The 27,124-nt window shown below is 42.3% G+C and overlaps 1 protein-coding gene across 5 annotated transcripts in view; it reads right to left on the reverse strand.

Annotated features, from left to right (window-relative positions):
* Positions 1-27,124, reverse strand: part of RAB31 (RAB31, member RAS oncogene family) — a 67,960-nt gene that overhangs the window by 34,798 nt on the left and 6,038 nt on the right. For 4 of the 5 annotated variants that reach the window (XM_069004424.1, XM_069004425.1, XM_069004427.1 and 1 more), the window contains exons 2-3: positions 6,060-6,139; positions 3,856-3,937 (exon numbers count right to left, since the gene is read on the reverse strand). In XM_069004424.1, the coding sequence (XP_068860525.1) occupies positions 3,856-3,937; positions 6,060-6,139 (162 nt within the window). Of the gene's footprint in view, positions 1-3,855; positions 3,938-6,059; positions 6,140-20,493; positions 20,562-27,124 lie in introns of those variants that run through there. The other variant, XM_069004426.1, reaches the window with a different exon arrangement.

Raw genomic sequence — 27,124 nt, forward strand, 5'->3', positions numbered from 1 at the left:
AACCATGACTCATTGTCAAGCTACACATGCTGCAAGTTTGCTGAAGCTTAAGAAAAAAACACATTTAAATGCATCCCTTAAATGATTTACCGTGCTTTATGCTCACTCTGAAAATAGTAAAAATAATATATTCTTGCTAGCTCTAATGCCACTTGTGCTCTCATGCTACCAAATCACCTGTCAACATTTGCAGCACGCAAGAGGTAGCTCACTGCAGGGAGGTCCTCACACCACACACAGTGGACCACCCCCACTCTGACTGAGCTGTGGGAGACCATCAGAGCCACCCTTATAACACCACAGAGCAAAATTCAGGCTGCGTCTTGCCTGCGGAAATAATTAAGTCATTGATAGATGGTGTTGTGACACTGTCTCTGAATCACCAGGACAAATACTGCCACTCAGAAAAGAGGGAGCTATAAAGAGCTGTGGACATGTCATCAGTCAGCCTTTTCCTGGAAATGGAGAAGGTTAAAAACAAAAAAAGAAAAAGCTCACAGCTCAGGATAATTCCTATCGAGGTTTAAACTGGGCTCAAGTAATTGAGGCTTCTTCTATTAAATAAAATTAAAAGTCCCAGAGTTCAACAAAGTAAATTTTAAAAGGACAGAGATAAATTTTCCTGCCCTAGAAACATGGCCCTCAGACCCCTGTTTGCTACAATATTCCTCAGCTGGCAAAATGGAAAGCTGGCAGCCACCCAAGGTATTCAAACAAAGCATTGTAATTAGAAGCTACTTAGGGCACCATGAACCAAAATATATGCTAATAAAAATATCATTAACTAACTTGCAAGGAGACTCTTGTTAGGGGAGGGAATCTTTGCTAACAATATCATCATTGTTGAGCTTGTAAGTCCCAAAGTCTGTGGCAATAATTCAAAGCTAATGGGGAAAACGTGAGATAGGAGGGGAAAAAGTGACATTTGAGAAATACTGGTGTGGAGGGAAAGTGACTGTGAAGAAAAAAATAAAGAGAGTTGGTTGGATAGTACACCAACACAGAGCAACCAGGTCCACAGAGACCAGTACTTAGGCACAGAAGATAGGAGGATTTCATGAAGTGTGCTGCCAGTTTGTTTATTTCTAGTCAAAAAAGAAAGGGAAAGAAAAAAAAAAAAACAAGGTAAAAGGATTAAGAAGCTCTCTCTCCTTTTATAATCAAGTACAATGTGAATTTTTCACCACAAGCCACATACCCCTCTCCAGGGTCTCCTCTTAAGAAGCACACTCAGCATTCACCCCCACCAGGGATATGACAGAAATGCTTTCAATCCCCACCTTCTGCTGTCTTATTGTCACTCTGCAGCATTGACTCCAAGTTAGCAGTTTCCCAGAGAAAATCATGAACAGGGAAGCAAAGACTCATTAAAAAGGACAAACTCATGAACGAGGATCATGGAAGTGCCACTTCTTTTGTTTCTGTCTGCCTGCTCTACCACGGTTAAAGTTTGAGCTTCATTTTCATGGCATAAATGAGGTTTCAGTTAAATCTCAGCCAGGGCTCTCCTGCTGTGAAGGCTCCACATCAGCACATAGACAGAGCTGGCACAGCTGGGGAAGCACAGAGCACCCTGACTCCAGAATAAGCACAAGCCTATGCCTGGCCTTGCATTTAGGAGAGCGAAGCCAAATGAGGGCAATGTTGAAAGAGCAGGAAGTCCTAAACACTGCTCTCATCAGTACAGACTGACAAAACTGCCAGGCTTCAACAGTGGAACACAAAGCCTCAACAAGAATTGCAAAGAACAAGGGAAGGACAACTCTCAAAGCAGAAACAACACTCAGAAGACATTTATTAGCACACTGTGAAAACAGCAATAGGCCTAGAGGTTGGGATAGGCTGGAAATGTTGGGTCATCATTGTCGTTCAGCGGATAATGAGAAAGAATTTAACAGGGGGGAGACATTTGTTCTTGAAGAGCAGATCAGAAGGAGCAACACAAAACAAAGCAACCAAGAATCCCTGATTAAAGTGAGATATTGAGAAGCATCATGTGTTTAGCTGTAAAATGGGAATGTTCTAGGACAGAGAACGACCTGGACCAGTATGGACCTCACCTTGGGAAACTTGTCTGTCTCTGTAGCTAGAACTCAACACCAATTAACTTTGTTTACTGTATCACTCCATTTTGCTAGTCCTAGTGAAGGACTGGGAATACACTGTGCAAACATAGAATAAAGAGATGGTCCCTGGACTAATTCATGATTACTAATTAATGAAAACCTGTAACATGTCTTATCTGTAATAGATTCTAAGCAATCTAACAGAGTTTGTGGTGTTCACTGCTCACTACTGTTTGACACACACACTAAAAAAAAAAAGAAAGCAGATGTTTGAAAAAAGATGACCTAAAAAAAAATTTGAGAGGAAACATTATGGACTAGTCGGGAAGGATGGATTTTGTGTCCAAGAGTCAGACCTCAGTCCCAGATTTCCTGCCTCAAATGAGGCATTCAGTAAATGCAAATATTACTATTCACCTGTTTTTAAAGGGCTTTGAGAGTTCTTAGACTATATAGGAAATGAGATTAATACTTTTATCAAAATTTAACTAACTGAGTTTTGTGTCTAAAGTGCTAAAAGGAAAAGAAAAAGCAAAGAGAGCAGGGCAGTAGAGGGAAAACAGAGAGAATAAGCAAAGAAACTGAAACCATGGGAAAGAAAACTGAACTTTTGCTACCTCTTGCAATAATTAGTCAGTTATCAGCTCCAGACCGTGCAGAAATGGAACAAACAAGATTCAAGGGAAGGAATTAGGCTATACTCCAAATAATGTTTTTCAAGGTCCATTTTCCCATCATAAATAACATACTGAATTGTTATGAGCCAACAGATTTCATCAGGGTCACTTTACCTCATGCTGTGCATTCTAAATAAAAGCACAAGCATTTCCTGCACTTAACAGCAAAAATCTTCTTTGCCCACAGTACACATACAGGGTATGAAGAATACAGTAGGATGCATCAGGACTGACATCCCAGTTTGTACAAACATCTCATTTTATCCCAACCTAATGTGAGCACAGCTACATTTCCCTGTGAAGAGACACTGTGCCATTTCACAAGTCTGAAGATGTTTCAGGAGTGCGCATAAGTTTTTCCATTTCTCTCAAATTTTTCAAGGCAAACATGGGCATATATTACGAGAAAGCTACAGCTCTACAGTCTATTACTGCATACTACTGCCACTGAGGCTGTTAAAAGAAAAAAAATGATCAGCCAGACTTACATACAGTCAAGATGAACTAATGCCCAAAAATCCATTCTGGCTTTTTTTTTTTTTTTTTTTTTTTAAAGTCAAAGGAAAAGCTGCTTGATCTGAGCAATTCACTTCAGACACTCAAAAAAAATCAAGACAAAAATCCAAAGAGGTTCAGGTTGCCAGTGGTAATTTCCAAAATAATAACAGGAGACAAATGCCATGCCCCTATTCAATGTCCCAATCCAAGACAACCCCAGAGTCACCACCGAAGTTCAGACCACCCTCAGCCCATGGGCGGGAAGTCAAAGCCTTTCCAATGCCAATAAGAGCTGCCATACACAAACCTGATGAAACCAGGGGAGAAATGGACGTTGCTGGGGCACTGCTCAAGCTGCCTTGGGGAAGGTGGCAGACAATTCACACCATGGTTTAGGTTTTTTTTAGGTAAGTGGTATGGTCAGCCTGTCTCTGCATTCTCCCCATCCATGAAAAGGGAACCTACACAGTTGGTGCCTGCCGACCACCTGCATTGCAGAGCCTGGCAAAGATTCAGGAGGTTGATACTTACAAAGTCTTCTGAAGATGAAAGGTTTAGAAAAAGTACATCAGAGAGACCAGGATAATAAAAGTGTTCTGCAAACTGATACTCACCCGTTCCTGACCAGCTGTGTCCCAGATCAGAAATTTATGAAGCTCATTCCCACAGGGCACAGTTTTAGTCATGAAGGATGCTCTGAAAAGGAGGAAGAAAGAGAAATGTGTAACTTAACTGACACTCTGAATATGTAACCTGTAGACTTTAGTGAGTTCTGCTGGATTAGACTGCATATGGGGAAAACCCCAAAACCTTGATAAAATGCCTGCAGAAGTAGAAGTCTCCCTTTTCTCAGACAGGGCATATGCTACCTATAGATGTATTTTTTAAAAGAAGGGAAAAGCCTATGAAGTTCAGAGGGTACTTGTTCATGGATCTAGGAACACAAACGCTCCTGCCATTTACATGTGGCTTCTGCTGCTTGTTAGCTCCATCTTCTTTGTGATATGAACCCGAGAAAAAGGCAACAGACAGGCAACAGGCATCATGTGCCACTTCTCACTTTAACATATGAGACTGGATCACCAGGGAACAGAAAAGCCACCTGCTGGAGTGCACATGGTAAACAAATGCAAGAAAGTTGTTTTCCCTTTCAACTGGGATGAATAAGTCTTTGTAGTTTCTTTTATTTTCCATGATGTCTATGTTTTCGAAGTTTTTTCTTTTAGGAAAGGTTACAAATTTACAGGCTTTTCCTATATTACAACAGTTCATTTGAAAGCTGGTAGGACTGCCAAACTCTGGCAGATTTCTATTTTTCCCATCCTATCTGGGTACTGCTGAACCATTTTTGTTGTGGTAACATTTTTCCTGGCCCATAAAGATGCATTTGATACAATGCACTGTTGTTACAAAAGCACCAAATGACATGTGACTGAACAAAACACTTCCTGAGCATGATATACCAGAGTTCCCATATACAGCCACAGCAAATTGCTTGAATTTAACAATGCTGCATTGCTTATGAAAATACTAAGGAGGAAAAAAAAAAAAAAAAGGCAGCATTTCTTTGGTTGTTTTCAGGGTGTGTTCTCTCAGTTGCCACTCTCCTCAAATCAATAAGCAACACTTCACAGCTTCAAAAATGGGAACTTTATAGATCCACAGTGGTTACTGTTGATTGCAAGGATTATATATTTTAAGTAGTTGAATAATTTGGAAGAAAAAAAACCCCTTATCTGTGTAGACAAACAATATCACCTGTGTGAAGCTAGCCTTCACATTTTAATCTCTTAATGGAAAAAAAAATCCCTTTGGTTTTCATAATTATGATAACAGAAGAAAATTGTTTTCCAAATTGAGCTGAAGGCATTTACTTAGCAACAACAACTACTTGGGGAAAAGGGCTGCTAACAGTTTAGAAGTAAAAAAAAAAAAACCACTCAAGTTGCCATCAATTCCTTCACTGCAAACAAGTGTTCTTCAGCCAGTAATTTTACTCATGACATGCCTCCTTTCTCTTTGTCCATTTTTCCCTACCCATTACATTCAGGAATCCAAAACTGTCCTGGAACTTCTACATGCAGCTTCCAGCTGAGACTCCTCCATGCACTGAAAGGCAGAGCTTCAGAAGGTACCATCCAACCCTCTGAACAACACAGCAACCAATACCAATCCTTCACAGACAACTTCAAACAGCTCCGACACACACACCAGATCAGCCCTTTCCCCCCAAATTCCTCCTTTCTGTACATTCCATAGTAGCTTCCTTTCCCATAAGAGATCCATAACTTTAAAAACTTTCCAGGTCGCACTGGACTTGGAAGATTTGTCCCCAGGATACTAAAAGAAAAAAAAAAACTGAATTAAAATCTACTACAGGACTACTGGGATTCTGATGGTCTGATATATGGAAGCTTAGTAGTTTTTAAAGAAGCAGTATAAATTAATCATACTTAGTTTAAATTGCATTGTCCCTATTTTAAGAAAGGACAGTGTGACACATCCTAAACTTAGACCAAAGCCCATCCATATGTGGAAACAGACACTGTCCATATTCCAGCACAGCCTACCGGGGCACTCAACAAGGATACTTTAAGGGCTTCCCATGGTCTTCCTGCCATTACTCAGCTTCGGGATGACCTGATCATTGTGCAGATCACAGCTTCTTGGGTTGTGCAGTTTTGGTTTTTGTCTTGTCAAGAGCTTCCCACTTTAGACTGTTTTGGCTGTAGGACCTTAGGACTTAAATCACTCAAGGATCTGATTTGAAACCTCACTGACCAGTGAAAACTGAAGTGATATTATGTGTGGTACTTACCCAATAGTAGGACTAATATTATGATCAAAGTGGTCCTGGACAAACCGACAAACGATGCTCGATTTCCCAACCCCAGTATCCTGAAAATCAAAGAAAGCATGACAGTGAGTCATGAAGTCATATCTAGGAGACCCTAGATGTCAATACTTCACTTGATTATTTTCAAGAATTAATATTTGACTCTTTCTTCCTGTCTTGTGGCAAGCGGGGCACGTCACACATTTCAGAAGAAAAGTGAGGACACGTCCTTTTCAAACATCGTGAGTGAATATCCCTGGCCCTCTTCGCAGGACTCCCTTCTCTCCAAGCCTTCTATTGTATTGGGTGGATTTTATATTCCTGTTGCAAGGACTGCAGTCCACCCAGCATGGCCATTTGCTTGTACAAGCAAACCCCGTGCTTTCCAACACACGGCGCATTATCCACAGAACCAGAGAAACAACCTCATTCAGGCCTGTTGCAAGGCCAGCCCAAGCAAGCTTCCAAAACAGACTAATAACACCAACATTTTAGCACTCTGACAGCACTGATTTAGTGGAAATAACCTTTTCATAGCAAGATGAACAAGCCCACTTGGTGGAAACTTTGCAGAGGCTTCGGGTGGTTTTGAAAAGGTAGGAATCCAAAGATTTGGATCCCCAGAGATGTGCGGCTCTCCCTGTGCATACCATGTTAGAGGACTGCAGTGAAAGAGCATTACTTTAAACACAACACAGCTTACTTTCTACACTGCAACATGGCAGGCTGGTTCCATTTGCAGGAATAGTTTGTTGGTTTTTTTCTTTTAATACACCAAATCAGTAGGGAAAAATAACAGCAGCACAGCACTGGAATAAAATTCAAAATAACCTGAAGGGGTAGGAGAAAACTTGCAATCACGCAGAAATACTATTTTAGGCATTTAAGATACAAACAACTTCCCTAAAATGCAGCATTTTTCGGTCTGTCTGTTTTTGCCCAAAGCCTTGGATGGTAGGTAGAACTCAAATTATACAGAGTATTATCAAGAAGAGGAATAACAATATTGCTAAGTCTTCCACAGAATTGCAAAGAGCCTCCTTAGAGACAAAAAGGATGCCAGGAAATCGATCCTGACCTTTCCAAGACATTAACGATGACAGCCCAGGGTCCAATCTAACTCATTAAACAGTCAATAGAAAGTTTTCTATTAATTTCATTGAAGTGATTGCAGAACTACCAGATTGTAGTTCCATTTGTATCCACATTTTAGGATGACTAATTTACACAACACTCCTGAAAAATGCCAAGATAATACAATGCAGTTTGTTAACAGCACAACACACATAACTATGTATTTTAAAAAAAGCAGCTTTTGCCCCCACATAACTACACATCAAAAATAGCACTTCTGCCTCTCCTATAATCAATTTTGCGATACGTTGTCTTCTTTTTGAATAAGAAAGAAAAAGAATGTTTATATTTACATTTCCTTTCACCATGCATACATGAAACTACATTGTCATGCCAAAGTCTACAGACAGCACCTATTAGAAAACTATCATTTAAACTCTCATATTTAATTCAAAGCTGTCCTTAGTCAGCTTAAAAGCCATAATAAATGCTCATGCTACACAGACAGTTGTTTATCTACTCTGTTCAATCAATAGGAAAAAAAGATCAAAGAGAGGAGCAGTGTTTATAAACAGCCCTGTAGCCTTTGATCAATAGCAGTAACACATCCTGTTACTATTCCCAAATTTTGCTTTCATTATCAATTCCAGCTGATATCGCTCTATAATTACTACACCAGGATAGCAGAACACAGTAAAAAAAAAAAAAAATTAAAAAACTCCTCTGCCCTGAAATTGAGGATCTAATTATTTTCCCAGATTTTAAATGGTGTAGAGAAACTAGAATTACCACCCACTGGTTGCAAGGAATTACATGTCCCTCTTGTGGGGACAGCATTTCTGCTGCCGTGTTCGAAACTAGACATTGGTTCCGGTGACCTGACGATGCTTTAGTTTCATCTGCTTCCTCCAGCTCCCCTGATGGGTCACTCAGAATGGCAACTGCAATTACAAGAGGAGCCTGGTCTCTGGCAGGGACGTGACATCCACAAGCATGGATTAAGGCCTAGCTCTGGAACCCCTTCATCTTTCAGTTCGTGGCTCTTACTAATCTTTCATGACAGCATTAAAGGACCTTTCAAAGTTTCTATTCCTTTCACATCTCACAATGAGCACAGTTAAACTTAAGCATATGCCAGGCACACCAACAGCCCTCCAGACGCTTAAAGGCTTTCTTACACTTTGCTCCTGCAGTTGCTTGCACTACCGAGAGGGTTAAATATACTCCTCGAGTAACTGGAGTGAAACCAATGGGCTTGGACCACATGCCAACCTGCTTTTAGGACAAGCACTGCTGCAGCCAGTGGCTGGTGCTTTCCAGGAGCCAGGCAATTTATTGCACCAGGGGGGTTCAGTTGAAACAAGCACTCCCAGCTTCCCTTTTGTTGCCTGGAGGATGCAAACCACCATCTACCAGAGTATAATTAGAGCATAGAGGGGAAGGAAGTAAAATAGAAAAGGCTTCCTACTTAAGGCAGTGATTATCATTCCAGCATGGGATTTAAAACTACTTAGACAGTGTTCAGTCCACGTTACTGAAAATTGTACTGACACCCATCAATCAAGACATTCACCTGCCTGAAAGCAAAGCAAATCACAGTGTATAAACATTATACAACAACTTAAAAACAGCTAATGAGACCTTAACTTTTACTGACAACAGGGAACTATCTTTCAAGTCTCTCACAGAAGACAAGGAAAGCAGAGTTGCTGCTTCAAAGAAGTAGAAAAAGTGTTTGCTTCTCAGCAATGCATTGAAATTAAACTTCCTTGCTAAAGCTGTATAAACCTTTCCTGCAATCATCTGCTTTGTACCTTACTATATGGTCTTGCTCTACATAAAGCCATTTTTCTAACATCTGATGGGGATGATCTGCCTTGTTTTGTTCTTTTTTTTAAAGGATTATAGAAGATTTTTCAAGCCACATGGCTGGGTAACATTCAGGCATACAGAAATTTATTTTTCCAGTTCTCAAAGTTCTGCTATTACACCCTCTAGTCTCTTTTTCTGTTTTGTTTTACGCGATGTTGTGTACATATAACATCAAACATACACGAAGGTGTAACATCTTGGCTTATACAAAAGGTCACGGCAGCACTGGGCAAAGTGGATTGAACAAGTTTCAGAAACTGAGAACATGCCCTCAGGAGTTATGTTGCCACTTCAAGGAACAGATCCTGCAATTCTTCAGAAAAATCCTCATTCACAGGAAACCCAAGGGCTTCAGCACTATACTCATTGACTTATCACGATAAAGACCATACCAACCCAGGAAAGAAGGGGCAAGAAATGAATAAATAGAAAATAATTATTGTGAATCAAGGTTTTCACAAGTCACTTAAGGAACCAACTACATATTTCGCTTTTCTCCTTTTCCACTTCATAAGCCTCCTAGCACACTTACAAAATATCAGTTACAAACCACATTGTAGCGAGATAAGCAAAGTGGGTGGTGTGGGGAGGAAGGAAAGAGGCAGAAATGTAATTCACAATAAGTGAGGCACTATTAATTAGTTCTCCAGAGTAAGCAGCTACAACTTCAGACTCTCCCCTAGTCAGTAAAATGGATTTAAAAATCTGAAACTGTATCAGATGTTTCTGATAAAGAGAAGGAACCAATGCAAGCATGACTAATTCCAGATTTTTACCCTTTAACCCCAGAAAATACATTCTCTGTTCTTTCAAAATCCCTTACCAGCAGACTTAGGTGTGAGGAATTTAAGAGCACCAGAATGGAGAGCAGAATGCCACAGAAAACAGGGTTTCCACCCACACTCCTGCTCCCGGGGAACCACCCCACTTGGCTCTCCTCAGCTCTCATTACCGTAAAGGAGATGAGACTCTATTTCAAGCTAGCAGCATTACAGGATGCTGGCAACTCATTTGCAGGCAAACAACAACTGAGCTGCTGATTTCTTCTGGCTGATTTGCAGCAGCTTACAGGGAGATAAAAAAATAAAGCAGAAAAAAAGAGTTCAATATGAGCAATATATTAAAAAAGAAAACCATTTTCCCATTACAAATAGGCATTTGGTATAGTCCTCTGTCTATTGTTCCAAACACATTTATCCCAGCAGAAAAAGCTAATGCAGAAAAATTTAGTTCCTTAATTTAAATCTGGAGGTCTCATTTACATCTTTGCACATAGGGCCTAGTCCTCCAAGCACTTTTCCAAATTGAAGGCATCCATAGTACCCTGTAAACACATCCCTGATTAGGCTGTTAGTCTTAAGCCTTGATATTATAATAGCTTTTAATACATTCAGGGTCAAGCCCTACTGTGCTGAGTAAATTAATCTCTTAATGTCTTTTTTTTTTTTTTTTACATCTAAAATGGAATAAATGTTGAATTCACAAAAAAATCCACACATATCACGACTGGTGACTAAACAGCAGCCCTGTAATTACGCACACTGCTGCAACAGCTTTTTTAGTCTTGACTATGCAGAGTCTTTTTGTGCTATGTTAACACACAGGGCTTCCCAAGTATGTGTAAAACTAGATAAACCATATAAAAATCCTTTTACGACTCTAGGATTTTGAAAATACAAACAAAACAAGAACACTAGGCAGCACTTCACATGAGGAAATGGCACCTAAGAATGAACATACTGAAGAAACTGCCTTCTGTCCCTTCCAGTTGCAAAGTAAGGAAAAAAAAAAAAGAAAGAAATAACATCTGGCTTGTAACCACCACAGATCTCATGACTAACTTCCCATTTCAGCTTTAAAGGAAGGTTGAGATACACCACCAAAATCTGCATTAAGAAGCAATGGAGAACTGACCTCTATATAAATAGGGATCCCACACACAGCTCCTTCGGAAGGAAGCTTTCTCATCAGCTTGGACAAAGCCAGGATTCAATCAAATTTACAATCTGAATTTGTAAAAATGTTTAAAAATTAAAAATGTCTGTCCCTTCAAAACATTTCTCACAATAACTAAGAGTCACTGAGACATGAGCTACAGACAGGTCTCATTAAATCTGACAGGGTTTAACATGAGTTAGTCTTACAGATCGGAAGAAGAATGAGCCCTAGCAACCTGGAGGGTATTAATACTAAGTGCTCAAAAATCCCCAGGCAAAGAAGATGTTATTTCAGTAATAATATGAGAAACATTTGGACCTGACAAGTCTTTATCCTTTCCCATAAGCCAGAAACTGATTCCACAGCTCATGTGGCTTCCATCAAATTCAGCAGGACTTCCCTGCATCTCACAGCAGGAATGCATCTGCTCCTCAGAGCCCATTTGTGTCAGGCTCCCCAAAAGCTGACCTACTAACCACCCTTGATGAAACATACAGAACTTTGGGGTGCAGTCAAAAAGCTGTCCTACTATCCTGGAAGATGATCTGCTCAGAGAGGATGCTGGCTGATCCTCGTTGTTAAGAGAAGTAACAATTCCTGGCTCCCTGTTACATATTCACACCACCAGACACTCTTGGCTGATTCATTCCTAACTGAGAAATAACAGAGGAGCTAGTTTATGCTCAAGATTTCCCAAGTTAAATTCCACTTTTTGTTCTACTCATTTGATTCCTGCCAGTGCTCGTACAGAGAGGAAGGAGAGGTCCTTGCCTTGCTCAGAGCAGAGCTTTCACTGTTGAAGAATTAAAAGATGTACAGTTTAAAACACTTGACTTGGTATGAACTTACCAAAAATGAGAAAACAGTCCTTTATTATCAGTGCATTTGATATTTTATATACCAAAAAAAAGGCACTGAAAACCTTTGCAACTGGCCAGGCTAACCTGAGGTAGAAAGACAAATAATCAATGAGTCACAAAAAAAATACAAATGCAGAGAGACCATTCATTCCAGTAGCTCTGTAAAGTGCAGCTGGTTTTGACTTGGCAGATCACCTTCTGCACATTTAAACAGCTCTTCTTTCCACTGTCAGAATTGGCCACGCTTTTGTTTTTGATTTACGGTTGAATCACCCTGGCCCATTCCCATTACCCTCAGCAGGACTTTGATGGAATCTGAAAATTCACAGCAGTGTAATCGCATCTCGAAAGTGCTAAATGGTTTGCATTTCATTAGCTATCATCAAACAAATTGCAAGGCCTGCACTGTAAAGTATAGCTGGGCTTTAGCAGTAATGTAAGCACAGCTCTGGTCAAGCCTGGTGTCTAGGAGGAATGTCACTCCTCGGGAAAGGTCTGGCATGCAGCACTGAGATATCCAACCTGCATCTTGAATGCTTTCAGGGTTGCCAGTTCTTAACCCAAAGGCATGTGACATGGTGAGGCTGAGTACGCGATTACGGCTGTCTTTTAAATTCCAGTGGAGGTAAAAAAGCAACAAGCTGAAAAATAAATTAAAGCTTTGCAATTTCTAGCCTGCTTTAGTCCTCTATGCCTGCCTTTAACATTTTAATCATTACTCAGATGATCAAATGCAGGTAGCATTGCAATACTTTCCATGTCTTACTAATCCAGTTACAGCTGCTCTGGAAGGCTGTGACAGGCAGCTTGAAACACATCTGAAACTGCCTTTGGATTTTTATCAACTGTACGAACATACAAGGAAGAGTTATGCACAACAGATTCCTGACTGCACTTTCCAAGGGCAGTATTTTAATCCAAGAATTACTCTACCCAATAAACTTTTTGCTAACCTTAAACACATCCTCACCCCTCTCTGTGTTTGGGTATCACTTTCAGTTGTCTGAAAACACTGCTGTAAGGAGAAATACTTTGCAGGAGACCAAGGTTCAGAGACACCCCTGGGACAGAACTGCATCTGCCAAGTGTCAGGCTTGTCCCAGGGAAAGTGAAGCCATGCACTGCGGAGCGGCGTCTAGGAAGAAGTGCAAAAAGCTTCTCGCCTTTCTTCAGTTTTTCCATCTGCAAGATGTATCAAGTGAGCAAAGCTATCACTGCATAACTGCACAGATGAAAATACAAGAGCAGCTCTTAGACTCACACACTGGCTCTCAGCTGCTTCACCAACACAAAACTGCCCAAGGCTTCAGCCTGAACCGAAGGGATGCAGGTACAGCTGCTCTGAAGCCTCACTTCTGCAGTCGAAATACAGGCATCTCATTCAGGTCACTAATGATTTCTGTAAATTCCAATTTTATGGCGTTATACCACCAGTGACCTTCAAGGAATTTCTGCAAAGCTCTGGGGGATACTCATCTGCAAAGTAAATTTTTGAAAGGGAAGAACTAGGACCAGAGTTGGTCCCCAGAAGGGTAATTTTGCTATCATGCACTTTCTGGAGTGAGGGGTACTTGACAAATAAACACCACTAGTATTGAATATTGGAACCCAGTCGCCGACACAGTGTCCCAGCACAAACACACAGATCTCACTGCAACTCTATTTCGAGAGGGAGGATGGCCACCACTGGCCTCCTCTGGTGGGTTTATCCTGGCTGGATTCTGCAGTGTCTCACTTCAGTTGGAACCACCACAGCTCTTTTGGTCCCTGTGTGAGCTTTACAAGAACATCCCTGTTTGCACTTCCCTTTGTTGCATTCCCTTATTTAAACTCATGGTAGCAAAGGTACCTTTTAAGTCAGTTGGTATATTGCTCCCACTAAGTTAGGATGACCTATGCTAACTCCCACACAGGAAAAAACCCTACGCATCATTTCTAATTGCTTTCAGGCCAACATTGCTGTTGCAGAGCACAAATTAGCTACAGAATCAGACTTTTTCCTCTGGAGCACATTAGAATTATATTAATTCCCTCTACACATAAAAGTGCAGCACTTGTTCTACCCACAATCAGGTCAGTCCTGTTATATCAGAATGCAATCCTTCCTCCTAGTGCTGCAAGAACTGCATTTGGCACAGGAATTCTTGGCTCGATTGTTCTCAGCTCACTAGCTGTTATATGAAAATAGTTATTTGATTTTACCTTGTAACAGCATTATGGGGATGGAAAACAGTGATAATTGTAAAGCATTCAGGCAGTGCAGTAACAAAGAGCTATTTAAGTGCTTTAAGATAGTCGAGCGCTGAGTTTATTTGTTTGGTATTTAGATGCGTCTTCAATACCTCCTGTATACTTCTGCTGGCTGTTTTAAAACAGGAAAACATTTACCAGTCAGGGATTAATGTATCTGGCTCCCTGTGGTGGGCTGCTGCTACCTGGAAAACCAGGTGCCCACCAAAGCCATCCTATCACTCCCCTCCTCAGCTGGGCAGGGGAGAAAAAATATAACAAAAAACCTGTGGGTTGAAATAAGGACAGGGAGAGATCACTCACCAACTACTGCCATGGGCAAAATAGACTTGAAATGGGGAAATTAATTTAATTTATTGCCAATCAAATCAAAGTAGGATAACGAAAAATAAAAATTAAATCTTAAAACACCTTCCCCCACCCCTCCCTTCTTCCTGAGCTTAACTTTACTCCAAATTTCTCTACCTGCTCCCCACCAGAGCATTGTCTCTGCCTCTCACTCCTCCTCAGGGGAAGGACTCCTCACATCCTTCCTCTGCTCCAACCTGAGTCCTTCCTGTGGGGTGCAGTTCTTCACAACTGTTCCAGCATGGTCTCTTCCCATGGCGTGCAGTTCTTCAGGCACAGACAGCTCCAGTGTGGGTCCCCCATGGAGCCACAAGTCAGGCCAGCAAAGCTGTTCCAGTGTGGGCTCCTCTCTTCATGAGTCCACAGGTCCTGGCAGGAGCCTGCTCCTGCATGGATTTCCCATGGGGCCACAGTTTCCCTCAGGCATCCACCTTTTCCAGCATGGTCCCCTCCACAGGCAGCAGGAGGATCTCTGCTCCAACATGGACCTCCATGGGCTGCAGGGGCACAGCTGCTTCTCCAGGGGCTGCACCCAGGCTGCAGGGGAGTCCTTGCACTGGTGTCTGGAGTACCCTGTCCCTCTCCTTCTCCACTGATCCTGGAGTCTGCAGGACTCTTTCCCTGGCACATTCTCACTCTTCCCTCTGGCTGCAATCTGCTCTTGTGCAGTAGTTTTCTCTGTTTCTTAGCCATGTTATCCCAGAGGCACTACCACCATCAGTGATGGACTTGGCCTTGGCCAGTATTAGGTCTATCCTGGAGCCAGCTGGCATTGGCTCCGTAGGACACCTGGAAAGCTTCTGGCAGCTTCTCACAGGAGCCACCCCTGCAGCCCCCCACTACCACCAAAACCTTGCCATGGAAACCCAATACACCTCTGAATGAAAAACATCATCTGATCCCTTCTCTTGGTTTGTTTTCCTTCAGTCCACATCCATTAGCAAAACATATACAGTGACCGACCGCCTGCTTCACTCCAAAGCTGAAGGGAGTCTACAGCCCTGGCCACTTTGGTTCCCAACCAGTCCCCAAAGCCAAATGCCTGCTGCCTTACCAGGTTTGGTGCCCTTAGCAGTGTGATTATTCAGTGTGTGGTTTCCTTCCACATACATCCTGCACACATTCCCCTGTAGAATTAAATTCAGGCCTGCAAAGCTGCTCCAGCATCTGCCATGCCTGGAGCCAGAGAATGCAGTCCTACTGGTCCTGGTGATTTGTAGGCTTCTTTGGAGTTAGCAAGTTTCTTCACAGTCACAGGTCCCTCCACCAGATCCCAGCCCAGTTATCTTTCAGAGATAACAAAAACCCCTAATGCCCAAGTTGCAAATACACTTTTTAAAATATTTTGCTACATCCTTTTCTCTCTTATAGACAAAAAAGAGTATTTCCATCCCTCTCTCACTCCCAGACTGCAATATTAGTTACAATCTCTTCAACTAACTACTGTTGCCAAAGACATACCCAAAGATCCCAAGCAACACCAAACTATAAAGTACAAAAGCAAGCACTGATGGCCAAAAGCACTTTATCATCCTACCAAAGCGATGTGCCTGGCCAGAGATAAGAGAGACTGAAGAGCAGCTAATGTCTTTATTGTAGCTAATGCCAGCAAAAAATTCACTTTGCCAGAGACATTGATAAATTAATGCATGTTATATTATATAAAACCAAAGACTTTCCTAGAGTGTTTCCAAGATAATTGGCATTATTCTGCTATCACCACTAGGGCTCCAATCCCAAACTCTTTATGCTGGGTTGATGGCATGGAGAATTGTAGCTGCAGCCTGAAGAATCACAGAATCATAGAAAGGGACCACAAAGATCATCTACTTCCCAGCCACCTACCATGGGCAGGGACATCTTTCAACAGACCAGGTTGCTCAGAGCTCCATCCAGCCTGGCCTTGAACACTTCCAGGGGTGGGGCATCCACAGCTCTGGGCAACCTGTTCCAGTGCCTCACCACCCTCAGAGTGAAAAATTTCCTCCTGATATCTAATACAAACCTAGTATCTTTTTGTTTGAATCCATTCATCTTTGTCCTGCCACAACATGCCCTTGTAAAATGCCCTCTCCATCTTTCTTGTAGGCTCCCTTCAGGTACTGGAAGGCTGCAATTAGGTCACCCTGAAGCCTTCTCTTGGCTGAACAATTCCAGCTGTCTCAGCCTTTTGTTGTATGACAGGTGTTCCATCCCTCTAATCATCTTGGTGACCTCCTCTGGACTCGCTCCAGCAGATCTGTGTCCTTCCTGTGCTGGGGACCCTAGAGCTGGGTGCAGCACTGCAGGTGGGGTCTTCGCCAGAGCAGAGCAGAGGGGCAGAATCCCATCCCTCGCCCTTCTGGCCACGCTGGTTTTGATACGGCCCAGGATGCGTTTGGCTTTCTGGGCTGCAAGTGCACATTGACAGCTCATGCCCAGCCTCTCATCCAGCAGAATCCTCAGGTCCTTCTCAGCAGGGCTGCTCTTGATCTGTTCATGCCCTGGCCTGGAGTGGTATTCATTGCCCCAGCAAAGTGTTCCATGTGTCTGCTGCACGTTTACTCTTCCAGGACTTACAAATCATGCTGCTCCTCCACAACCTGCCAACTCCTTCGTCTATGAAGCTGGCACAGGAATACAAAGTGATCTTTATTTATGAGACAAGGGGCTGTGGAGGGAAAGGGACAACAGAACTATTCTTCAGAAATAAAATTAATGCTGCAGCCAACCTACCTCTGCTTTGCAATTTTTAGAGCTCACCTACTCTGGTAAAAAAAAAAAAAACAACCAACCAACCAAAAGCCAACCCAAAACCCAAATCCATATTCTAATTCCAGTATTCATGCTTAATCACTGCATCTTATCATACAAAGTGCAAGCTAACCACAGCGCTACACCACCATGAGCAACATGGACAGCAAAGATAACAGCATTTGATTGTTGCTAATATTATTTAGAAACTGCTTCCCCACATCAAATTTCCAGCTAACTCTCTGTGTCTTTTCTTACGCCCTTCCTTCCTCTTTGCACACAAGTTATCAAATTCAGAACAGCAGCTGAACTGCCAAGAGAAATGGAGGATTTTAAATTGAAATCAAAGAGCAGAATCTCAATCAATTTCTTATGCCCTTGACAGCATGTGGTATGGGCGGCTGCAGAGAGAGAATTGCTTAGCCTGGTGAAAAGGAAGAAGGAATCTGAAGTTTATTTGCATTCCTTCATCTCAAATTGTGGCTTTTGGGGGCACTGGCTATTCACTTAAGATGCTTGACTCCGTGTTTTGAACTGCCTCTACAGTTTCAAGTAGGAGCATGATCTCTATAAAAACCAGCTGCAAATAAGGTGGTATCAATCTGGCTGGCTAATAAGACGAGAGGATGAAAGGAGAAAGAAGAGGAGCACCTTTGAAGGGTCACAGACACAGATCTCCTTTGGACTAGCAGCACATGCCAATGAATGAGCAAAAATCCACTGGATTGCACGGGATTCAACAGGCGACCCAACAGTACAAAGCCTGAGGGCATCCTTAATGAGACTTGCTTATGCTTCACACTGCAGTGAAGCAGCATTTGAGCACAACAGTGTGGTCACAAGCTGTGTAGAAGCAGCCCAGCCTTTGGGGGACCTCATTGTCAAACAAGGCACTGGCTTATTAAGTCACAGAAAACAACTCTGCGTCAATAAAACTGACTCAACACTGACCCCGTGGCAAGAAACAAGACCCCTCGCACTACCTGACACAGCTGCCCACCAAAGAAAGCTCCATCACAAAACCAAACACCATCAAACCCTTCTGCAAGGGCCGGGCTGTGCTGCAATGCGAGGCAGGGCATTTAAGTGGGCAATAGCACCACCTGGTGACTCCTGGGACTACGGGAGGAGGGAACCGGGTCCACTTGGCCATGCTAAGATGGGAGCAGAGGAGAAAGGGCCACTGAGTAAATTGCTCACGTGAGTTGGGAGTCAAAAGCCTGGGTAAGGAGGGAAAGAGGACAGCATAATGAAGTTCCAAGAACTAGAAAGGTGAGACAGACTGAGACAGAAAGAAGAGTGCCTGAGCACCTTCCCTTGGAATTCCAGGTATCTCCCACTGCTGGTACCACCTTGCGGAGCCCAGTGTGGCAATGGGTACTGTATGGCAAAGGCAGCTTCAAAGGAATGCCCCGATCGCACAATTAATTTATTGTATTAATGAACAAAGAAATGAAAAAGCCCACAAAACCCACAAAAAAAACCCCACTCAAACCTGCACACTATCAAAAATGTTGTATGCCACAGAGGGGAAATTTTTGGGTTAATTTTTAGGAGACCTATAGCTATGGGACTTTATGGAGTCACTATCATCCAAACAAGAACTGTACCTCTAATTGCCTTTTACTGACCACTGGATCATAGGATCCTCCTGACCACGGTATAACACAGACCAGCAGATAAATCCACTAAGCCCACCCCGACAGGTGCTCTACAAGTGGTAAGAAAGTGTGTTACAGAATCACAGAATGGTTTGGGATGAAAGGAACCTCAGAGATCATCTAGTTCCATCCCCCTTGCCATGGACAGGGACACCTTCCACTAGATCAAGTTTCTCAAAGTCCTGTCTAACCTGGTCCTGAACGCTTCCAGGGATGGGGCATTCCCAGCTTCCCTCGGGGACCGCACACCCACACTCCATGGCATGCTCTCCTACCACCCCAGCTCACCCTAATGACATCTCCCTGCTGCCAGTTTGCTGATTTCCCATCTGAGCTCCACCACACACACTTAAGTATGACCTCTGCAATGTTCACCACTTCATTTTTTCAGGTGAGGATGAAAAATGGGCCCTGGTTTACCACAGGAACATTCCTGCTGGTGGTGTCACAGATGGGTCACAGTCTCCCCATCAATGAAGTAGGAACTAAAAGCCAACTTCCCAGATCTCTCCAGCAAGTCAAACCTCGACTGGGAGGAGCTAAATAAAGCTGAAGTAAAAATAAATTAAAACTGCAAATCCAGCTTTAATGCCTATGCAATTTTATTAATAGTAATGACTGGATTTTGGCAATTCCAATTGTCAGAGTTCATTTTCTAGACAAATTTGGGAGACTTTTTAACATCTCCATGATGTCATCCCTTTCCTACCCACTCTATCTCAAAATACACTTGCAGTCACAAAAAAATCCACTCGATGTACTACTCCTCCCGCAGAGAAATTCCTATTTAAAGACACAGTAAAAAATGTGTGAACAGTATCAACTTAGAAATCCTCATAATTGTCTCTGAACTTGAAAAATTAGGTAAGGGAAGTAACACACAAGTCACTGTACCTCGAATTGTCAGTGATAACGAGTATTGATTGCAGGGATTTTATCTCTGTTGGCCATATGCACACATACCAGCGTAACAATTTGGTTAAATATCCTTCATCACTATTGTGCAATGCAGTGATCAGAGAAACTAAATTTAGTTTTCAGACTAGATGCATAAATAACCTGAGGTTTTCATAGTTAAGTAAACACATTAGGCAACAGCATCCTGTCAAATGTTGTTTTCAAGTACAATTTGTCAGCAAAAAATGGGATAAACAATTCTGTGTAGCTCTTTCCAAACCAAGTTCTTTTCCTAAGTGAACCTTCCCCACACACATTGTAGCAGATGAAAATTTCAAAATACTGGTATGATGAGGAGAAAATCTTTGACTTGAATTGCTATTTGGCACAAGTTTCTGTTCATACTCCAACACCCTACCTCTTTAATTGTCAAATCCTATCATTAGGGGCCATAATTTAGAAATACAGGCTTGTTAGTGCCACCTAGTAAACATGAAAACAAAGTAATTTATATTCCTGTCCCAACACAGAAGATACTCAACATCTTCCAGCCAATGAAACTGCTAATCCAGTCCAAACACTGTAATTTCATATTGCAGATTGCCTACCAAGTACCAACAGTCTTTTTCTTTTATTAAATGACAGCAGTGGCTCTTACAGAAGCAACAATATGCCCATCAACCACAGCATTTGATGAAATGGCTCTTGTGTTCAGCTTACTATTTCACTAGTATAAAAACTGTCCAGCAATTGCCTGAAAAAATTGTAAAAGAGCTCAATTACCTTCAGATTTGTCCATTCAGGCTCAATAAGCCCTACTCAATTCAATGTTCTAACATACTCCTCCCAATTTGTAACTATCCCACCTGCATACCAGAGAGGAAGAAAAAAGCCACATAAATTATGAGTTCCACCTGAAACACCAGCTGAAAACTTCAGTCGTGGAGACAAGAAAGCCCAATCCCTTGTCCCTTGCAGCAACAGAGAGGAAGAAGGCAGTTTCAGGGGGCAGCTATAAAAACTAACATTTCCTCTAACAAACAGGAACCAGCCTCATGGCCACAGATCTTTGCTCCAAATTAGCAGAGCCCTGGTGCTGGGTATGTCACCTACCAACAACTAGAAGCAAGTAACTCTTCCTCTGGTCTCTACTGGCCAAAGGCAGCCAGACACCATCAGCCTTGAGCGGGTCAGGAAACACCTCAAGCGTGGGACAGCAACTGAACTAAAGAGTTCATACGTGGATTTATTGCCAGAAACTCTGCCTCTGCTTATCAGCTCCTTTTAGCTGATACAACAACCTGTAAAATCAGCAGCCTCTGGTGACAATCTAAGGTGTGAGTTGCTCTCCTTCATCAGCAGCCTGAAGGCTGCCCAGCTGCTAATGGCACCCTCTTCATGCAAGCTGCTCTTAGAATTTGCCAGCCTTTGGAAAACCGCCTCCATCAGCCTTCCAGACACACTGAAACACATCTCCTTCAGGGGGTATGAGGGGAAGGGAATAAGTTGAGAGTTTCTGAAATTTGCCATTATTTTTTATTTAAAATTAACTGCAAATTACGTATAGATACTATGCATCCATGTGGACATTAAGAGGTGACATGAAGGAGAGGTCTAAAATCCTTGAAACTGGGGGTTTCCATTTCCCAAATTTATGTGCTGGACTGGGAATGGACAATAAGAAGTTTGCCTAAACCTAAATCTGTGTTAAGAAATGTTTCATCCAACTGTTAGGTTTAATTAACCTCCATTAGTAGTGATTTCATATTCATTTCAACTCTTGCCTGGATGTAAAGTTTTCCCCAAGACAGCAAACATCACCACTTACTTTAAACAGCATCATATAAACACCCACCTGGTCCTTTCCCCTCTTATCAGTCTTGCAAGTAGACAGAAGAGGTAACAGCAAGCATGGTATAACAAAACCCAGGGCTAAGTTTTTTACCTGTGGATTTACTGTGTGCTGCTGTGAAGTTACTGAACGTAAAGCTATCTGCACCAAACAGGCTCCTAAATGGGAGAAATTATCAGCACAAGGCTGTAGCCCTTAAGCAGTTGACTTCTTGAATGTGTTCACCTCCCATTGATTTCATCAGGAATGAAACACAGCAATTTCTAAAAGCTGGTAGTGATGCCTTAGGTTTTAACTTTTATATTTTTCAAATCCTGTACTGCTCAGTGTGTAACTCTGAAGTTTCTTGTAGCCTGTTAACTTCTGCTCTCTTGTGTTAGGTAGACATAACAAAGCCTCTCCAGGCCTGCTCTTCAAGGACACCCAGGCCATCCTAGGCCCAAAAAATATAAACCAAAAACCTTTGAGAGGGAGTCAAGCTGAGGGGAATTACATCATTAAACTGAAGCTTTAATTGGAGAATTAACCCTGATATTCAAATGAGCCACACCTATAATAGTGTGAAGAACTCATGACCTATCATCCATCTTGGGGTCCATCTTGGCAAAAGCCTCTGGCTCCACAGGGAGTACCTTTGAAGGTCTTTCAAATAAACACCCACTTTTATTCCCTTATTCTTGTCTAGTCTCTGTTTCTAGGAGGCCTCTCAAGGTATCAGTAGCACTAGTGCCATGAAATTCAAATTTTTAGGGAAAAGCCCTTAAGCAAAACCAAGTTTTGTTGCTCTTATTGTTAAGGCACCTGCTTCTCTCCATCACAAAAATAACTAGGAAATCAGGATCTAACTTACAACTGACTTGAAGAAGGAAGCTTTTATTCACCTGGCCGATTTTTTTCACCATCACTCAGAATTCGGAAACCAGAAATGGTCAAAAGTGTATGGACTTTGCAAATCTCAACTGAAAATATTCCAGGAGCATTTCAAATGGAATGCTAAACCATGCAATTTAGTACATTGTCCTCCTTCTCAGAGGACAAAGGGGTAGAAGAAGAGTACATTTCATCTTTTCCTCCAAAGTAGGAAAAGACTGAGCCACACAGAAGGTACTGAGGAGCCACCCTCAGGACAGACTGTCTGGATACTAAACACATTTCCAGTGTCACAGCCTGAGTGTTTGGGACTACATGAAGCTGACTCCAAAGCTCCCACAGATCTCAGACATGGCAGAACAACAGGCACAGGGATTGAGGAAGATATCTCAATTGGCCAATGAAATCCTACCAGAGCTTTCCTTTGTCACATCTGAGATAGTGTTCTTGACTAGTTGAGAGAGACAGCTTAATTTAAAGCAATGCAAACAACAATTCTGCAGGCTCCACTGGCCAAAAGTGTTTTGAAATACAAATGAAACAGCACTAAGACAAAGTCAGGGCTTTAAAATAATTAAAAAGGAAACTGAATGCTAAAACCAAGGGAGAAGTGGCAGGGTTTTTTCACCCCATGTTACTATTTCTACTACCCTTTGTTGGTTTGCTCTGTCTAGCTTTCTATTATCCTCAGCTTCTCTTTCCCTTGTTCCTCACTTTACTCCTCTGTGTTCCTCATTCCCTCTCACCAGTCCCCCTACAATACTCCCTGATGTTCTCCCTCAGTGTCACAGTTTTAATACTCCACCTCCTCCTCCTTTAGTCTCTATCATTCTGTTCCTCCAAATCTCCTCTATGCCAACTTCTACACTCCTTTTTCTACTTGTCTGCACATCCTCACAAGTGTTCAAGGCCCTGAGCAATGCTGCCTACAGGAAGGTGTCCCTGCCCACGGCAGCGGGACTGGAATGAGATGATCTTTAAGGTCCCTTCCAACCCAAACCATTCTTTAGTGATAAACTATTCCTGAAGAACTTCTAAGGCTGCAGGGCTACCACTCTCCTTCAGACAATCTTTTTAAATTTGGATTTAGGGTGTCAAAGGCTTGCTTTCTCTCTTTATCCGCATCAGCCTAAGGGAGAAGGCAAACTCGGCCACAAAACTGAGGTAGAACTGAGCTACTCTATCCGATTTTAATGTCAAATAACGGGAATCAATCATGAGCTGTGTTATCTCAAATACTTAATTTACCTAAACATTTTATCTTATTCTCCACACAGCAGTGCATTCAGCTGTGCATCAGAGCAAATGCTGAGCTTTAAGCACGGAATTCAATTTAGCCCACTCAGCAAAGGCTGAAGGATGTACCCTGATACTCTGCTGAAGAGGGATTACCCTAATGCTTAGAATCAAACATATGCCTAAGGATGCTACTCAGATTAGGGTTTCAGTAACATAATCTCAAATCAAATTTATGTTATCTGGTTTTATCCAACTGCCATTTTTGTCACATAAAACATGCTCCTACTGTCTGTCTAATGCCCTGGCATGCATTTATTCTTTTCAAGCACACTCTGCAGGAAAAAAAATAAACAAAAATATCCAAGGCAGAAAAAATAAACATCAAAGGACAGAGCAATTGATTCTGAAGACTATTCACATAAACCAAACTCTGCTGCTGGACTCATAATACTTGAATACAAGGTTTAATTCCCTCACTGACATTTAAGCAAACCGAGACAAAAATGAAGTTCAACTTTCCTTGGATTTTCCACAAGAGCAGTAACATCCAAGAAAGAAAACTGCTGGTGTAAGGGATAATGTAGCAAAAAACCCCATGTTTGTAGCAAACTCACAAAATTAATATCCTAAAAGCAAGCTTGTCTGCACAGTATTGAAAAGGCTGAAGTCAGCATGGACTATGCACCATGAACGACTTCTGGCCTAAAAGTGGTTGGAGGCTTCCTGTTCATATCAGCTTTAACAAGGTATATTCCAAGTGTTGATATTATGATTCTTAAAATAGGTGCTTAAATACTTATATTTAGTATGCAAAGGAAAACGGAAAAAAAAGATAGAAAATGAGAATGGGAATATGTTCTTCCTAGAATAGGAAGCCCATTATCTAAATCCCTCCAGGAATTAATCAGCTGCCAGATTCATCCAGCCACAAAGCAGAAGTGCAGCCTTAGAAGCTGACAGTGGTGTGTATCAGTCAGTGAGAGGTTCATTTTTTTGGTGGTTTAGGGTTTCTTTATTAACAGAGACTGCCTAAGGCAAAAAAAAATTAGTATTTGCTTCCACAGATAGAAGATGCTCAAAATTAAAACTGTGACTGTACATTTACCAACACCTCAAATACTTCAGTTGTAATACGCTTCTAAATCCTAAACTATTGACCATAGTGACAATGTACTTTCACCCCTCTAAATCAAGTACTTAAAAATTAATTAAAGTCTCAAGAGTCTAGCTGAGCCTTGGTGTGACACCACACCACATTCAAGGAAATGCTCTTTTCAATCAGTCTTTGGTAAGTCCAGTGATTCCCAGTATAGCTTCTCTGTGTTGGCAAACACCAGATGTTGACCAAACTCCTAAGGATTCCTTTTCTGCCACTGAATTCCCTCACAGTAAGAAATGGGTAGATCTCGAGAATTGACGCAACAGCAGTACTGGAGATGAGTTATCAGCTACTAATTACAGCATGAGATAGAGAAGGTTAAAGCCATTCCAGTTGTATCCCACAGGTCACCGGTAAGCGTGGAAGGAGATGCAAGTGATTCAGACACATCCTGTCGTGCAGAAGCACAGCTTTGCTGATGAACCACGAGATCCTATCAACACTTAAGTTTTGTTTGCTGCAGAATTACATGGGCCCCAAATTCAAAGTTTTTTTCACAATTAAACCCACTTTAGGAATCACTTGTAACTCATTTTGGCTCTACAGACAGGCTTTAAAGGAAAGGAGAAACTGCTTCAGAGAGTCCCTAACTGTAGGTGAATTCCTGTAAAGGCCTGGTATTTATAATTTACAGTTTTTTATAGTTCCCTGCAGGGACTACAGTCCCCTGACGGGTCTAACCGGGACACCCAGTGACGTCTGCAGCATCCTGTCACTCTGCTGACAAAGGAGGAAACAATAACTCAGGGACACAAAGTATTTAGTGGCTGGATTTCATCGACATGAACTTCCACATGTTGCCCAAATAAGAACATACTCTGGCCAAAACAAAAAGTGAAAAACCATAACTTCTCTACCCTCTCCTCCAAAAAATATAAAAGCCATGCACTAACCAGCATTTTTGTTTAAAAATATCCAGGCGAAAATAAAAAGCGTTTGTTCCACTGCCTGTTGTTCAGCTTTCAGAGCAGCCCTGCAAGGCCAGAGACTGTAAATCAACCACTGGCATGTGCTTACACAAGGCTGTGCTCCCAGTCAGCCTCCCATCCACCTCCACTGGCAGCTTTCTAAAGCTGGGATTTGTCTTTTGGCAGTGCTGTTCAAAACTGTGAGCATTCATGGAAAGGGTGTACAAGATGTTTCAGAAGAAAACTGGAATGTGTCCCTTTTTTGGCATCTAACAAGTTGAGATGGAATTTTTTAAATTTCCTTTCACCTTGACCTTGACACCACTGCCCAGCCTCTACAAGGTATGTAGTGAGAAGAAAAACAACTCCATAAGAATAGAAACATCTTTTATTTTGGTTTACTTTGGAAGCATGTGTTCCATGGCAGCTCCAGACACCTTCTGGTGAGGGGCTGCAGAGTTATATTCACATGAGCTGCCCCTGGCCTACAATCAGAAGGTAGGAGGGGGACATGACAAGGAGCAAAGCACTGAAGGTTTGCTCTGCTCTCTCCAAAGAACATGGGATGATCCAACTCATGATGATCTAACCCATAGGTGTGATTAGCACTGGATCGAGGAAAGACTTGTAGGTAGCTTGTGGGTAGACGAACTCTACCCAGTTTCCCACTTCCTTTCCCAAAGGTACCTCTATCCATGTGTTGGGCACTCGGCTGGCCCCAGAAACAGCTTGAGAAAAACATGAGCAGAGGAAGCTCCAGATCTCTGGATGGAGAGCACAGCTCCAAAAACAGTCCCCCCATCAGTGGAGGCTGGCGAACCACCAAAGTTGAGGAGAAACCCCTTGCCCTGCACTCAGTTTTCTGAGGCAGCACCTGAACTGTGGGGAAGGTGGGGTCAACAGCAGCCTGCTCTAGTGGAAGATGACCCTGCCCATGGCAGCAAGGTTGGAACCAGATGATCTTTAAGGTCCCTTCCAACTCAAACCATTCCATCATTCTGTGACAGCGCAAACCTGCTAAAGCCAGTCGTGTTCACTTCAATGTGCCCCTCTGCCTTCCCCTCAAAACCACAGTGCAGGAAATGAAAAAAAAAAAGTGCCTGTCCTGATCTTATCTGAACAGAGATGTGGCCAGGAAATCCATGACTAACAGCAGTCCCTGGCGGGTCTAACAGCCCTGAAGGCTGGGCAAATGGCATTTGCAAGAAGCAGCAGCAGGGAGGCAAAAGAACAAGAGCAGCAGAGTTATGGCTCCAGCTTCCCTGTAAATGCTTCTCTCAACAAGCAATTAACTTGAGAAATTTTAGACAAAATATGTCAAGAATACATCTATCCAGCCTATATGGCACTTGCAGTCTGCAGGACCCATACTGTAGCCTGCTCAGA

The sequence above is a fragment of the Aphelocoma coerulescens genome, chromosome 2, assembly GCF_041296385.1.
Source record: "Aphelocoma coerulescens isolate FSJ_1873_10779 chromosome 2, UR_Acoe_1.0, whole genome shotgun sequence".
NCBI lineage: Eukaryota > Metazoa > Chordata > Aves > Passeriformes > Corvidae > Aphelocoma > Aphelocoma coerulescens.